General features: G+C 45.6%; 1 protein-coding gene across 1 annotated transcript in view; it reads left to right on the top strand.

The window, feature by feature from the left end:
- Nucleotides 1-265: 265 nt before the first annotated feature.
- CHRND (cholinergic receptor nicotinic delta subunit) overlaps nt 266-16,406 on the top strand; it is a gene marked incomplete at its 3' end in the record, with an annotated part of 128,664 nt that continues 112,523 nt past the window's right edge. The window contains exon 1 of the mRNA XM_082250878.1: nt 266-454. Coding sequence (XP_082107004.1) covers nt 403-454 — 52 coding nt within the window. The 5' untranslated portion in view covers nt 266-402. The remainder of the gene's footprint in view (nt 455-16,406) is intronic.

The following is a 16,406-nucleotide window of genomic DNA, read 5'->3' as shown; positions in this document are numbered from 1 at the left end:
AACTTCCCTAAACCCTTTCAGTAATAAATGTATTAGCTGGCCCTAAGTGCACAGCTTTAAAAATTGTGGCAAAAATAAATCAAAACAGGCTTGATTCAACTGATTTATAAATAGGCCCCTAAATCCGATGAGTCAATAAAAAATCCTATGTCCGCCATGCATTGAGTAATTTGTCCTTGTTACCCAACAGGCCTCTCCGGTTGTTTGATTCGTTCAATGCATTCCTGGCACGTTATTTATTTCCTAGTGCATTGCACCTGCCTCTGCCTGTCTGCATTGCTAGCTCACATTTCTCTTCCATAGTTCTTAATGTGAGTGTGCTGGTGTGGAGGAAGGGCAGCAAAAAGGGACAAGCTATGCTTTTTGTATACTGAGTGGGGAACAGCTAAGGAATTGAGGACTATGGCATGGATTTGGCGTGCTGTCACTTTAAGCTTAGCATTCTGCTCTACAGGTAGGATATGGCATTTTTGGTCTCTACTAAGCTCACTGTACATTTTTGATCTCATGCAAATTGGTCTTCCTTAGTTCCATAATACTGTCTTATATCATTCACTGTAAATTTATCATTTCTACTGCGTTGTGCTTAATAATATACCCTGCATATCACTCCACTCTCTTCTTTTTTTTTTTTAATGGTAAGTTTATTAATTTTTAAACAAGGAACAGGGTACACAGTGATGGGCATGTAATACAAAGTATCAGGATCCTAGTATGAATATCAAGGGTTACAAACACTGTATAAAACCCCATCATGGGTACAACTCGGTACAAACAGTGTAGCTGATGAATGTACAGGAAGAAGAAATCTCAATCTCTGCAATATAAAAATCATAAAACATAACTTCTGTGCGCCCTACTCTCTTTTATGAGTTTTGTTTGTATCTTTTCCGTTTATCATATTAAAAGTATTTAAATGTAAAGCTAAGGGCAACTTTAGACATAAGAAAAACTTTATCTGGTTATGGCCAGATTGGGTAGTAGTTTTATACCAGTGTGCCATCCTTAACACCAGCAGAAAAGCCATGGGTGAGCATTGTCATGAGACAGACATGTTGAATTTTTCCCAGATGATCGCTGTCTTTTTTCCCAGTGCTTACTCACTCCCATCCTTCTTGCTCCTCCACAGGCCAGATATGAACATTTTTTGCATTTATGTATTATAATATTTTTTTATATTAAAACCATTTGGTGAATGGCTTATGTATGCACATCTAATGTTAGTAGCGTAGCTGAGCTATTTAGTGACATAGTAAGGTTGAACATTGTTGTACTGCCTGTGCCAGTACTTGAACCACTCTTTGTGGCAATTCTAATTTTTCCTTTTTCTCGTCTTGGCAGCTTGTGGTTGCTCAGTAATTTGTATAATGCATGCTAACATGATAGTGCCTGTGTGAAGTTACTCCCTCTGTATAGAAATTACCAAAGAAGTGACAACTAATATGTGTGAAAGACATAAGTAAAGATACTAAACCATAAAGCTTTTCTAGTATGAGAATGATTTGCACCCTAAAGATAACTGTAGTGAGAGAGGAGAGATATGCATTTGTTTCCGGGCTGTCATGCTAATCCAGTGGCTTCAGAACTGACCTGGAACAAGTATGCACAAATGAGAATGAATTGATGAACAGCCAGACAGCTAGTAAATCTTAGAACAAGGTCAGCAATGGTAGCCTCTGTATCTCTCTCACTACAGCTATCATTGAGGTGAGGGTTCCTCAAGGAAGGGCAGCTCTTCTTTCTCCCATTAATGTTGATGAAAGATTGTCTACAGCCAACTTTAGTTCTAAATAGGTCAGGTCATGAAAGTGACAATTCTTTTTCTCTTCTTGGTGTGTTCTGCACCAGGAATAATATATAATAATGTTCTAGGCATGTGTTACCTGTTAGAGCTAACTGAAGATATGGTCTCTGCACAGTCAGGCTACATGTACACGGGACGTTTTCAAAAGTCCTTTGAACGCTGGAATTTTACAGCTATGTAAAGGACGTTTAAAACGTCCATTGTGTCGCATTTGCAGCCGCGTTTAGTGGCATTTAGCAGGCATTTGCGCTCAGATCCGTTTTTAGAGGTCAAAAAATAATTCCCCTTTAAACAGTAAAAATGCAAGCGCTAAACGAGGGTGACCGCGTTCGGTCGCGTTTTGCGTTTGAAACGACACGTTCTGAACATCCTGAACGCAAATAATTGCTTTCCAAAAAACGACACTGAACTCAACTGCCTCTAAATGACTGTAAACGACTCAGTGTACATGGACAGATAAGATAACATAGAAGAGGGTTCAGAGGCTTCTGAAAAAAACGCCCAACTGCTCCTAAACTTCCCTTTACAAGTAGCAGTGTACATGGACAGATAAGGTAACATAGAGGAGGGTTCAGGGGCTTCTGAAAAAAAAATGCCCAACTTCTCCTAAACGTCCGTTTACAAGTAGCAGTGTACATGGACAGATAAGATAACATAGAGGAGGGTTCAGGGGCTTCTGAAAAAAACTCCCAACTGCTCCTAAACGTCCGTTTACAAGTAGCAGTGTACATGGGGCCTTACTGCATGGTGCACATGCTACAGTTATAGTAAAGAATATTTGACAAGTACACAAAACTATTCTGTATGCTTTCAAACATTTGCAGCATTGAGTCTGCTTATCATATGGGTAAAAATGTCCTATAAATACACATGCATGTGTTAAGATGGTGGAAAGGGGGCCATGTAAAATTTGAGTTTCTGTAATTCTGTGTTTTACAGGTATGCATTCCCCCTCTATACAAATAGCAGTTGTAAGCATAATTAGATAAGAAGAAGCTCCAAAGGATGCTGTTAAAATAGAACTATAGGTAAAACTTTTTTTTTTTTTTTTTGGATAGAGTTAGGGAGAGTTATAACTAGGGTTGAGCGGACACCTAGATGTCCGTGTTCGACGGGTTCGGCCGAACTTTAAAAAAAAGTCCGGGTCCGTGTCCCGGACTTTTACCGAACTTTTCCCGGACACCGAACCCCATTGAAGTCAATGGGGACCCGAACTTTAAGGCACTAAAATGGCTCTAAAACACCAAAGGAAAGGGCTAGAGTGCTGCAAATGGCAGCAAAACGTAATTAAGAGCATGGCAAGTGCTCTGAAAACAAATGTGGATAGGGAAATAACTTAAAACAACAAAAAAAAACAGAAAAATAAAACAATGTTCTTCTTCATCTCTGAAGGACGAGGCCCATATGGAGTAGGAGGGAGGTTGAGGTGGTGGTGGATGTGGCGGTGACATAGGCGTGCGCACAGGGTGTGCTGGGTGTGCCTGGGTACACCCTAATCACCTAGGGCACATAGCATTGCCAGTGAGGAGATGGGAAAGATCTCCCTGGGACCTGCTCTGCTCTATTTCTCCTTGCCTACAGGTACATGGCCCCGATACATTACTCTCCCTGCTGGCAAACACATGCATGTGTATTTCAACTTTGGGGTGCACACCTTAATGCAATAGGCTGCGCACACCTATGGGCGGTGTAGGTGGAAGCGGCGGTGGAGGAGGACCAGGGCCGGATTAACAGCATCATGGGCTTGGTGCTGAGGATTTTGAAGGGCCTTAAGGGCCGTGCCTTGCCATGCACCCAGAGGAGGAAGGGTGCAGCCATGCATGCCTAATTCAACATGGGATGCTGTCTCTGAAGCCCATAAACACATCCATGCATCGCCAACTGTCCCTCCTTGTCCGGCCTTCACGCTGTGTGGGGAGGTTCTGAGGGTGCTGCCTGGGGAAGCGAGCATAGAAGCCAGACTTCTGTGTTTACAAGTGACAGAAGAGCGGTAACAGTGAATATGGCCAACCCGGGGCCTATATAAAAGGTAGGGGCCTGGAGCTGCAGCTCCAATAGCCCCTACATTAATCTGGCCCTGAGGAGGAGGACGAGGTAGCCAACACTGCTTCTTTTCAAAAATTTTAAATGAGGGTACACCCCAAAAGAGTGAGAAAGAGCAAAAATGGAACAATGGGTGGGTAAGGTCGGTATCCATTGCTATTCTGCATAAGGTACGGAAAAGTCCCGTGGGATCCATGCCTGGTTCATTTTAATGAACGTGAGCTTGTCCACATTGTCTCTGGACAGGCGGCTGCGCTTGTCTGTTATAACGCCCCCAGCCGTGCTAAATACCCGTTCAGATAATACACTGGCTGCAGGGCACGCCAGCACCTCCAAGGCGTAAAGGGCAAGCTCAGGCCATGTGCCCAATTTGGAGACCCAGAAGTTGAAGGGGGCAGACCCGTCATTCACTACATGTAGGCGTGTGCACACATACTGCTCCACCATGTTGGTAAAATGCTGCCTCCTGCTAAGACGTTCCATCTGAGCTGCTGGTGCTGCTGTTTGTTGTGGCGTGCTGACAAAGCTTTTCCACATTTCGGCCATGCTAACCCTGCCTTCTGAGGTGCTGGCGGTGCCCTGGTTGCGTTGGCGACCTCCTCCTCCTCCTCCTCTGCCTTGTGCTTCCACTGTGGCCCCGCTGTCAGATGGGAATGCCAGCAGCATGGCGTCTACCAGCGTGCGCTTGTACTCGCGCATCTTGCGATCGCGCTCCAGTGAGTGAATTAAGGACGGTACGTTGTCCTTGTAACGGGGATCCAGCAGCGTGGCCACCCAGTAATCAGCACAAGTTAGAATGTGGGCAACTCGGCGGTCGTTGTGGAGACACTGCAGCATGTAATCGCTCATGTGTGCCAGGCTGCCCAGAGGCGACGAAAGGCTGTCCTCTGTGGGAGGTGTATCGTCCGTGTCCTCTGTATCCCCCCAGCCACGCACCAGTGATGGCCATGAGCTGGCCTGGGTGCCACCCTGCTGTGAACATGGTTCCATCTCCTCCTCCAGCTCCTCCTCCTCCTCATCCTCCTCATCCTCCAGAACTGTGCCCCTGCTGGACAATTGCGTCCCTGGCGTTTGCGTGTGCAGGAACCCACCCTCGGAGCCCCTTGCGAATGACTGCCCTGAAAGCCTTGGAAATGTTACCTCTTCATCCTCCTCCTCCTCCTCATCCTGTGCCACATCCTCTTCCATCATCGCCCGAATTGTTTTTTCAAGGAGGCATAGAAATGGGATAGTTAAGCTGAGAACGGCGTCATTGCCACTGGCCATGTTGGTGGAGTACTCAAAACAGCGCAACAAGGCACACAGGTCTCGCATGGAGGCCCAGTTATTGGTGGTGAAGTGGTGCTGTTCCGCAGAGCGACTCACGCGTGCGTGCTGCAGCTGAAACTCCACTATGGCCTGCTGCTGCTCGCACAGTCTTTCCAGCATGTGCAAGGTGGAGTTCCACCTTGTGGGCACGTCACATATGAGGCGGTGAGCGGGAAGGCCGAAGTTACGCTGCAGCGCTGCCAGGCGAGCAGCAGCAGGGTGAGAACGCCGAAAGTGCGCACAAACGGCCCGCACTTTCTGCAGCAGCTCTGACATATCGGGGTAGTTTTTAAGGAACCTCTGCACCACCAAATTCAGCACATGCGCCAGGCAAGGGATGTGCGTCAAACCGGCTAGGCCCAGAGCTGCTATGAGATTTCGCCCGTTATCGCACACCACCAGGCCGGGCTTGAGGCTCGCTGGCAGCAACCACTCATTTGTCTGCTGTTCCATGCTCCTCCACAACTCCTGCGCGGTGTGTGGTTTGTCCCCCAAACAGGCAAGTTGTAAAACTGCCTGCTGTCGTTTACCCCTGGCCGTGCTGAAGTTGGTGGTGAAGGTGTTACGCTGTCCGGATGAGGAGGCGGTAGAGGATGAGGAAGCGGAGTAGGAGGAGTTAGGAACAGGAGGCAAACTGAAGCGCCCTGCAATCCTCGGTGGTGGAAGGACATGCGCCAAATTGCTATCCGCCTCAGGCCCATCCGCCACTGCATTTACCCAGTGTGCCGTTAGGGAGATATAACGCCCCTGACCGTGCTTACTGGTCCACGTATCCGTAGTTAGGTGGACCTTGGCACAGATGGCGTTGCGCAGTGCACACCTGATATTTTCCCCCACTTGGTTGTGCAGGGAAGGGATGGCTTGCCTGGAAAAGTAGTGGCGGCTGGGCACGACGTACTGTGGGACAGCCACCGACATAAGGTTTTTAAAACTGTGCGTCTCCACCAGACGGAATGACAGCATTTCAAAGGCCAATAATTTTGAAATGCTGGCATTCAGGGCCAGGGATCGCGGGTGGGTAGGGGGGTACTTCCTCTTCCTCTCAAGTGTTTGGGAGATGGAAAGCTGAACGCTTCCACGGGACATTGTGGAGATGGTTGTTGGTGACCCAGGTGGTGGTGTTGCTGACAGATCGTCTGTTTGCGGGGTGGCAGGTGCCGGTATCACTACAGATGTGGCTGGAGCGGCCGAGACTGCAGCAGAAGAGGAAGCAGGATGAGCCAGAGACGTTTCTTGGTTTTGAAGGTGTGTACTCCACTGCAGCTCGTGCTTTGCACTTAGATGCCTGATCATGCAGGTTGTGCTCAGGTTGAGAAGGTTTATGCCTCGCTTCAAGCTCTGATTGCACAGGGTGCAAACCACTCGTGTCCTGTCATCAGCACATTTTCTAAAGAACTTCCACGCTAGAGAACTCCTTTGAGCTGACTTTGGTGCGCTCGTTCCCTTGCTGCGTTGGGCAGTAGCGGGCGTAGTGTCTAGGGCACGGCCGCTCCGCTTCTGCACCCTGCTCCCTCTTCTGCTGTGCTGGTGGCTCTGTGCGACCACCGCCTCTTCCTCCAAACTACTCAGGTCACCTGCATGACGTTCATTCCATGTGGGGTCGAGGACCTCATCGTCCTCCACATCATCTTCCACCCAGTCTTCACCCCTGCCCTCCTTGTCGGTCTCCACAATGCTGAACGCCGCAGCAGTTGGCACCTGCGTTTCGTCATCATCGGAGACGTGCTGCGATGATCCTTGCATGTACTCATCTTGAGAAATAAGTGGTTGGGCATCGCTGCACTCAATCTCTTCCACTTCTGGGGCAGGGCTAGGTGGATGGCCCTGGGAAACCCTGCTGACAGAGTCCTCAAAAAGAATAAGAGACTGCTGTATGGCTTGGGGCTCAGACTGCTGGCCTGATTTGCAAGGGGGTGAGGTGAAAGACGGTTGGACATTGGCTGCAGGTGCCAACTCTGACCTTTCTGCAGTAGACTGGGTGGGAGACAATGTGAAGGAACTGGAGGCACTGTCAGCAGCAAACCAATCTACTATCGCCTCAACTTGTTCTGGCCTCATCACTTCTAGGGGCGTTTGATGCCCTACCAAATACTGATGCAGGTTCTGTCGCCTACTCACACTTGAGGAAGGTGTTTCACTTGTGCGTGTAGCTGGCACAGATCGACCACGTCCTCTCCTTGCAACAGGAGCTCTACCAGCAGCACCACGACCCAGGCCACGGCCCTTATTTGACGGTCTCCTCATATTTCTGTAATTTAAGATCTTGCCCTAGAAAGGTTTTTATTGAATAGCGGAATAGGAAATATGATCCAAAAAAGTATATGTATCTCGCACGTACAAAACCACACTAGGCCCCAATTACTATTGTTTCTACCCCTAAAAGGATGGATGAGGAGTAGGAGGAGTATGGAACAGACAGCACCCTCAAATCTTCAGAAGTATGAGATGAACCCCAAAAACTTGGAAAGGTGGATCTCACACGTACCGACACAGACTATCCCGCAATTCAATTGATCCTCAAAGGTTTTTATTGAATAGCGGAATAGGAAATATGATCAAAAAAAGTGTATGTATCTCGCACGTACACAACCACACTAGGCCCCAATTACTATTGTTTGTACCCCTAAAAGGATGGATGAGGAGTAGGAGCTGGAGTATGGAACAGGCAGCACCCTCAAATCTTCAGAAGTATGAGATGAACCCCAAAAACTTGGAAAGGTGGATCTCACACGTACCGACACAGACTATCCCGCAATTCAATTGATCCTCAAAGGTTTTTATTGAATAGCGGAATAGGAAATATGATCAAAAAAAGTGTATGTATCTCGCACGTACACAACCACACTAGGCCCCAATTACTATTGTTTGTACCCCTAAAAGGATGGTTGAGCAGTAGGAGCAGGAGTATGGAACAGGCAGCACCCTCAAATCTTCAGAAGTATGAGATGAACCCCAACAACTTGGAAAGGTGGATCTCACACGTACCGACACAGACTATCTCGCAATTGAATTGATCCCCAAAGGTTTTAATTGAATAGCGGAATAGAAAATATGATCAAAAAGAAAGTGTATGTATCTCGCACGTACACCACCACACTAGGCCCCAACTACTATTGTTTGTACCCCTAAAAGGAAGGTTGAGCAGTAGGAGGAGGAGTATGGAACAGGCAGCACCCTCAAATCTTCAGAAGTATGAGATGAACCCCAAAAACTTGGAAAGGTGGATCTCTCTCACACGTACCAACACAGACTATCCCCCAATTTAACTGATCCCCAAAGGTTTTTGATTAAATAGCGGAATAGAAAATATGATCCAAAAAAAGTGTATGTATATCACACGTACACAACCACACTAGGCCCCAATTACTATTGTTTGTACCCCTAAAAGGCTAGATGAGGAGTAGGGGGGGTATGGAACAGGCAGCACCCTCAAACCTTCAGAAGTATGAGATGAACCCCAACAACTTGGAAAGGTGGATCTCTCTCACACGTACCAACACAGACTATCCCCCAATTTAACTGATCCCCAAAGGTTTTTGATTAAATAGCGGAATAGAAAATATGATCCAAAAAAAGTGTATGTATATCACACGTACACAACCACACTAGGCCCCAATTACTATTGTTTGTACCCCTAAAAGGCTAGATGAGGAGTAGGGGGGGTATGGAACAGGCAGCACCCTCAAACCTTCAGAAGTATGAGATGAACCCCAACAACTTGGAAAGGTGGATCTCTCTCACACGTACCAACACAGACTATCCCCCAATTTAACTGATCCCCAAAGGTTTTTGATTAAATAGCGGAATAGAAAATATGATCCCAAAAAAGTGTATGTATATCACACGTACACAACCACACTAGGCCCCAATTACTATTGTTTGTACCCCTAAAAGGCTAGATGAGGAGTAGGGGGGGTATGGAACAGGCAGCACCCTCAAACCTTCAGAAGTATGAGATGAACCCCAACAACTTGGAAAGGTGGATCTCTCTCACACGTACCAACACAGACTATCCCCCAATTTAACTGATCCCCAAAGGTTTTTGATTAAATAGCGGAATAGAAAATATGATCCAAAAAAAGTGTATGTATATCACACGTACACAACCACACTAGGCCCCAATTACTATTGTTTGTACCCCTAAAAGGCTAGATGAGGAGTAGGGGGGGTATGGAACAGGCAGCACCCTCAAACCTTCAGAAGTATGAGATGAACCCCAACAACTTGGAAAGGTGGATATCTCTCACACGTACCAACACAGACTATCCCCCAATTTAACTGATCCCCAAAGGTTTTTGATTAAATAGCGGAATAGAAAATATGATCCCAAAAAAGTGTATGTATATCACACGTACACAACCACACTAGGCCCCAATTACTATTGTTTGTACCCCTAAAAGGCTAGATGAGGAGTAGGGGGGGTATGGAACAGGCAGCACCCTCAAACCTTCAGAAGTATGAGATGAACCCCAACAACTTGGAAAGGTGGATCTCTCTCACACGTACCAACACAGAATATCCCCCAATTTAACTGATCCCCAAAGGTTTTTGATTAAATAGCGGAATAGAAAATATGATCCAAAAAAAGTGTATGTATATCACACGTACACAACCACACTGGGCCCCAATTACTATTGTTTGTACCCCTAAAAGGCTAGATGAGGAGTAGGGGGAGTATGGAACAGGCAGCACCCTCAAACCTTCAGAAGTATGAGATGAACCCCAACAACTTGGAAAGGTGGATCTCTCTCACACGTACCAACACAGACTATCCCCCAATTTAACTGATCCCCAAAGGTTTTTGATTAAATAGCGGAATAGAAAATATGATCCAAAAAAAGTGTATGTATATCACACGTACACAACCACACTAGGCCCCAATTACTATTGTTTGTACCCCTAAAAGGCTAGATGAGGAGTAGGGGGGGTATGGAACAGGCAGCACCCTCAAACCTTCAGAAGTATGAGATGAACCCCAACAACTTGGAAAGGTGGATCTCTCTCACACGTACCAACACAGACTATCCCCCAATTTAACTGATCCCCAAAGGTTTTTGATTAAATAGCGGAATAGAAAATATGATCCAAAAAAAGTGTATGTATATCACACGTACACAACCACACTAGGCCCCAATTACTATTGTTTGTACCCCTAAAAGGCTAGATGAGGAGTAGGGGGGGTATGGAACAGGCAGCACCCTCAAACCTTCAGAAGTATGAGATGAACCCCAACAACTTGGAAAGGTGGATCTCTCTCACACGTACCAACACAGACTATCCCCCAATTTAACTGATCCCCAAAGGTTTTTGATTAAATAGCGGAATAGAAAATATGATCCCAAAAAAGTGTATGTATATCACACGTACACAACCACACTAGGCCCCAATTACTATTGTTTGTACCCCTAAAAGGCTAGATGAGGAGTAGGGGGAGTATGGAACAGGCAGCACCCTCAAACCTTCAGAAGTATGAGATGAACCCCAACAACTTGGAAAGGTGGATCTCTCTCACACGTACCAACACAGACTATCCCCCAATTTAACTGATCCCCAAAGGTTTTTGATTAAATAGCGGAATAGAAAATATGATCCAAAAAAAGTGTATGTATATCACACGTACACAACCACACTAGGCCCCAATTACTATTGTTTGTACCCCTAAAAGGCTAGATGAGGAGTAGGGGGAGTATGGAACAGGCAGCACCCTCAAACCTTCAGAAGTATGAGATGAACCCCAACAACTTGGAAAGGTGGATCTCTCTCACACGTACCAACACAGACTATCCCCCAATTTAACTGATCCCCAAAGGTTTTTGATTAAATAGCGGAATAGAAAATATGATCCAAAAAAAGTGTATGTATATCACACGTACACAACCACACTAGGCCCCAATTACTATTGTTTGTACCCCTAAAAGGCTAGATGAGGAGTAGGGGGGGTATGGAACAGGCAGCACCCTCAAATCTTCAGAAGTATGAGATGAACCCCAAAAACTTGGAAAGGTGGATCTCTCTCACACGTACCAACACAGACTATCCCCCAATTTAACTGATCCCCAAAGGTTTTTGATTAAATAGCGGAATAGAAAATATGATCCAAAAAAAGTGTATGTATATCACACGTACACAACCACACTAGGCCCCAATTACTATTGTTTGTACCCCTAAAAGGCTAGATGAGGAGTAGGGGGGGTATGGAACAGGCAGCACCCTCAAACCTTCAGAAGTATGAGATGAACCCCAACAACTTGGAAAGGTGGATCTCTCTCACACGTACCAACACAGACTATCCCCCAATTTAACTGATCCCCAAAGGTTTTTGATTAAATAGCGGAATAGAAAATATGATCCCAAAAAAGTGTATGTATATCACACGTACACAACCACACTAGGCCCCAATTACTATTGTTTGTACCCCTAAAAGGCTAGATGAGGAGTAGGGGGGGTATGGAACAGGCAGCACCCTCAAACCTTCAGAAGTATGAGATGAACCCCAACAACTTGGAAAGGTGGATCTCTCTCACACGTACCAACACAGACTATCCCCCAATTTAACTGATCCCCAAAGGTTTTTGATTAAATAGCGGAATAGAAAATATGATCCAAAAAAAGTGTATGTATATCACACGTACACAACCACACTGGGCCCCAATTACTATTGTTTGTACCCCTAAAAGGCTAGATGAGGAGTAGGGGGAGTATGGAACAGGCAGCACCCTCAAACCTTCAGAAGTATGAGATGAACCCCAACAACTTGGAAAGGTGGATCTCTCTCACACGTACCAACACAGACTATCCCCCAATTTAACTGATCCCCAAAGGTTTTTGATTAAATAGCGGAATAGAAAATATGATCCAAAAAAAGTGTATGTATATCACACGTACACAACCACACTAGGCCCCAATTACTATTGTTTGTACCCCTAAAAGGCTAGATGAGGAGTAGGGGGGGTATGGAACAGGCAGCACCCTCAAACCTTCAGAAGTATGAGATGAACCCCAACAACTTGGAAAGGTGGATCTCTCTCACACGTACCAACACAGACTATCCCCCAATTTAACTGATCCCCAAAGGTTTTTGATTAAATAGCGGAATAGAAAATATGATCCAAAAAAAGTGTATGTATATCACACGTACACAACCACACTAGGCCCCAATTACTATTGTTTGTACCCCTAAAAGGCTAGGAGTAGGGGGAGTATGGAACAGGCAGCACCCTCAAACCTTCAGAAGTATGAGATGAACCCCAACAACTTGGAAAGGTGGATCTCTCTCACACGTACCAACACAGACTATCCCCCAATTTAACTGATCCCCAAAGGTTTTTGATTAAATAGCGGAATAGAAAATATGATCCAAAAAAAGTGTATGTATATCACACGTACACAACCACACTAGGCCCCAATTACTATTGTTTGTACCCCTAAAAGGCTAGATGAGGAGTAGGGGGAGTATGGAACAGGCAGCACCCTCAAATCTTCAGAAGTATGAGATTGTGTTCACTGTACCCCACAATGATTGAGTTCACTGCACCCCACAATGATTGTGTTCACTGCACCCCACAAAGATTGTGTTCACTGCACCTCACAAAGATTGTGTTCACTGTACCCCCCAAAGATTGTGTTCACTGCACCCCACAAAGATTCTGTTCACTGTACCCCACAAAGATTGTGTTCACTGCACCCTAAAAGGATGTTGTTCACTGCACCCCACAAAGATTGTGTTCACTGCACCCTAAAAGGATGTTGTTCACTGCACCCCAAAAAGATTGTGTTCACTGTACCCCCCCAAAGATTGTGTTCACTGCACCCCACAAAGATTGTGTTCACTGCACCCCAAAAAGATTGTGTTCACTGTACCCCCCAAAGATTGTGTTCACTGCACCCCAAAAAGATTGTGTTCACTGTACCCCCCAAAGATTGTGTTCACTGCACCCCACAAAGATTCTGTTCACTGTACCCCACAAAGATTGTGTTCACTGCACCCCAAAAAGATTGTGTTCACTGTACCCCCCCAAAGATTGTGTTCACTGCACCCCACAAAGATTCTGTTCACTGCACCCCACAAAGGATTTTGTTCACTGCACCCCAAAAAGATTGTGTTCACTGCACCCCAAAAAGGATTTTGATCACTGCACCCCAAAAAGGATGTTGTTCACTGCACCCCAAAAATGATTTTGTTCACTCCACCCCAAAAAGATTGTGTTCACTGCACCCCACAAAGATTGTGTTCACTGCACCCCAAAAAGATTGTGTTCACTGTACCCCCCAAAGATTGTGTTCACTGCACCCCACAAAGATTCTGTTCACTGTACCCCACAAAGATTGTGTTCACTGCACCCCAAAAAGATTGTGTTCACTGCACCCCAAAAAGGATGTTGTTCACTGCACCCCAAAAAGGATGTTGTTCACTCCACCCCAAAAAGATTGTGTTCACTGCACCCCACAAAGATTGTGTTCACTGCACCCCAAAAAGATTGTGTTCACTGCACCCCAAAAATGATTTTGTTCACTGCACCCCAAAAAGGATTTTGTTCACTGCACCCCAAAAAGGATGTTGTTCACTCCACCCCAAAAAGATTGTGTTCACTGCACCCCAAAAAGATTGTGTTCACTGCACCCCACAAAGGATTTTGTTCACTGCACCCCAAAAAGATTGTGTTCACTGCACCCCAAAAAGGATGTTGTTCACTGCACCCCAAAAAGGATTTTGTTCACTGCACCCCAAAAAGATTGTGTTCACTGCACCCCACAAAGGATTTTGTTCACTGCACCCCACAAAGATTGTGTTCACTGCACACCAAAAAGGATTGTGTTCACTGCACCCCAAAAAGATTTTGTTCACTGCACCCCAAAAAGATTGTGTTCACTGCAGCCCAAAAAGATTGTGTTCACTGCAGCCCAAAAAGATTGTGTTCACTGCAGCCCAAAAAGATTGTGTTCACTGCAGCCCAAAAAGATTGTGTTCACTGCAGCCCAAAAAGATTGTGTTCACTGCAGCTCACACACAGAAAAATGGATGTGGATCACTGACACCTGCCTATCTCCAATCCCACACCACACAGCAATATCGATTGTAGTTTGTAGAACACAGTTTCCCTAAAATTCAGCAGACTCTGTCCCTAACAGGATTGAGAAGAGATCGTAGATCAGGATTGAGTGCAGATTCACCCCACCCCCCACACAGCAATATCGATTGTAGTTTGTAGAAGACACTGACCCTATAATTCAGCAGACTCTATCCCTAAAATGCCTACAACTCGCCCTGCCTAAACACTCCGACCTGTCCCTCAATTCTATCCGGACACAAATGGTTTTTTCCTGCCTATCTTTCCCTAATCAGCAGCCAGCACATTGATGTGTGCTCTGTCCCTTAGCTAAGCAGCAGAATGACGCTGCTGCGGCGGCTGCCTCGAACTTATAAAGACTTGGTCACATGCTTCAGACGGCCAATCACAGCTACTAAGACATTTGCAGGCATGGCTGGGATGGCTTAAGGCACACCAGTTAAACGATTGTTGATTGGCTGTTGAAAGCCAGCCATGAAAAGAGCGCCAAAGCATGCAAAACCCGGAAATAAAACGACCGAACACGGATTTTTACCCGAACATACAGTAAAGTGTCCGTGTCCGTGTTCGGGTAAAAAAAATCCAATTATTCGGTACGAACACGAATAATACAGTCCGTGTTCGCTCAACACTAGTTATAACCCCAATAAGGTTTATTTTTGCCATCTTTGTCCCATTTGAGAGATTTCCTTTTCACTTCCTGTCCCACAGCCAAAACAAGGAGTGAAAGGAAATCACTGAAGATTAAAGGAATCTTTTGGGGGCCCCCAGGTCACCAGAACTAGTGTCTTCATTGGAAGATTTCCCTTCTATTACTTTTCTGGGGACAGGCCAAAATTTGTGATTTTCTTTTACTTTCACTTTCAATGATAATGGTAAACAGGACAAATAAAGAGTTTGAATCTCCCTAATGAGGGCACAGATTATAGCAATTAAAACTGACATGTTTTCTTTTCTATCTCCCTTTTATCCAAAACGTAAAAAAAAGTTTTGCCTTTAGGTATACTTTAACATTAGAACCTTAAGTGCCCATTCACACTACCGCAACTTGTCAGGCGACTGGTCAGCCTGACAAGTCGCGGTCCATGCAGTGCTACAGGAACCATTCTAATAGAAGCGATTCAAGTCGCTCCGACTTAGAAAGTAGTTCCTGTACTACTTTGGGGCGACATTGGAGAGACTTGCATTGACATTCATTATGTGAAGTCCGTGCAAGTCGCGCCAAAGTCGCGGTGCACGCGACTTCACAGGTCGCCCCCGAAGTCGTGCCGCGGTAGTGTGAACCGGCACTAACATTTTCTATTGACTTCCAGATAGTTAAGAATTAGATAACATACATATACAGTATTTTCCTAAAACCAGGCTTCCTATTCATGCTGAATATCTCATGATATTTTAGTTAAGCCACAACCATTTTTATTTAGCTTGGATAAAGTGAAAGATTTCTCTTCACTTCTTGTACAATTTATCAAGGCCACCTAGGAAATAAGAGATAGTCTTTCCAGTTCCAGTCCCTCTAGTCCTTCCCTAATTCCTCCTCTGGTAATAATGAGGAGGGATGTGAGGGGGAGTGCTTCCATTTGTATTCAAGAAAGACCAAACTGGCAAGTATTCCAGAAAGCTGTTGCGGTACCCCAGCAATAGCAGATGAAACCTTCTCCCTCGGGACATATTAACTGGAGGACAGACCCCCTAATTTAGTGGATATACCAGACAATGAAAAGGAGTCAGAGCCACCCGAGACAAACTGTTCCCCTACCAGGGGTATGTTGCATGGGGGACTACACAAAGGTTCCTCCCTACCTACCGGGGTTTGGGTCCCTGCACTCCCTACATACTCTCCATGTGTAAGACCTGATCTGCCGACATTACCTAGAACCCTTGCTGAAATAATAGCGGTCTGTGTCAGCTGAAGGGGACCAAGTCAACAAAGACCTCTAGTATGCTGGTAGCCTGAAAGAAAACATTCTGCTAGTATTCTGCCAGTGTCCCACCATGCCAACAGAAAAAAATATGTTAGGATACTTGCTGCACTACTGCTGCTGTGACCTGTAGTTTAACTAAAGAGACATGCTGTGACCTGTAGTTCCCCACCGAATACTGCCAGAACTGGATTCTTATTCAGTGTGTTGCCTGAATAACAAATATGGCCACCAGGCTACTTCCACCCAAGCATGAAGTCA

Source organism: Pelophylax lessonae (assembly GCF_965119305.1).
Source record: "Pelophylax lessonae genome assembly, chromosome: 3".
In the NCBI taxonomy this organism is placed as follows: Eukaryota; Metazoa; Chordata; class Amphibia; order Anura; family Ranidae; genus Pelophylax; species Pelophylax lessonae.
This window is presented reverse-complemented; position numbering and strand designations above follow the sequence as displayed.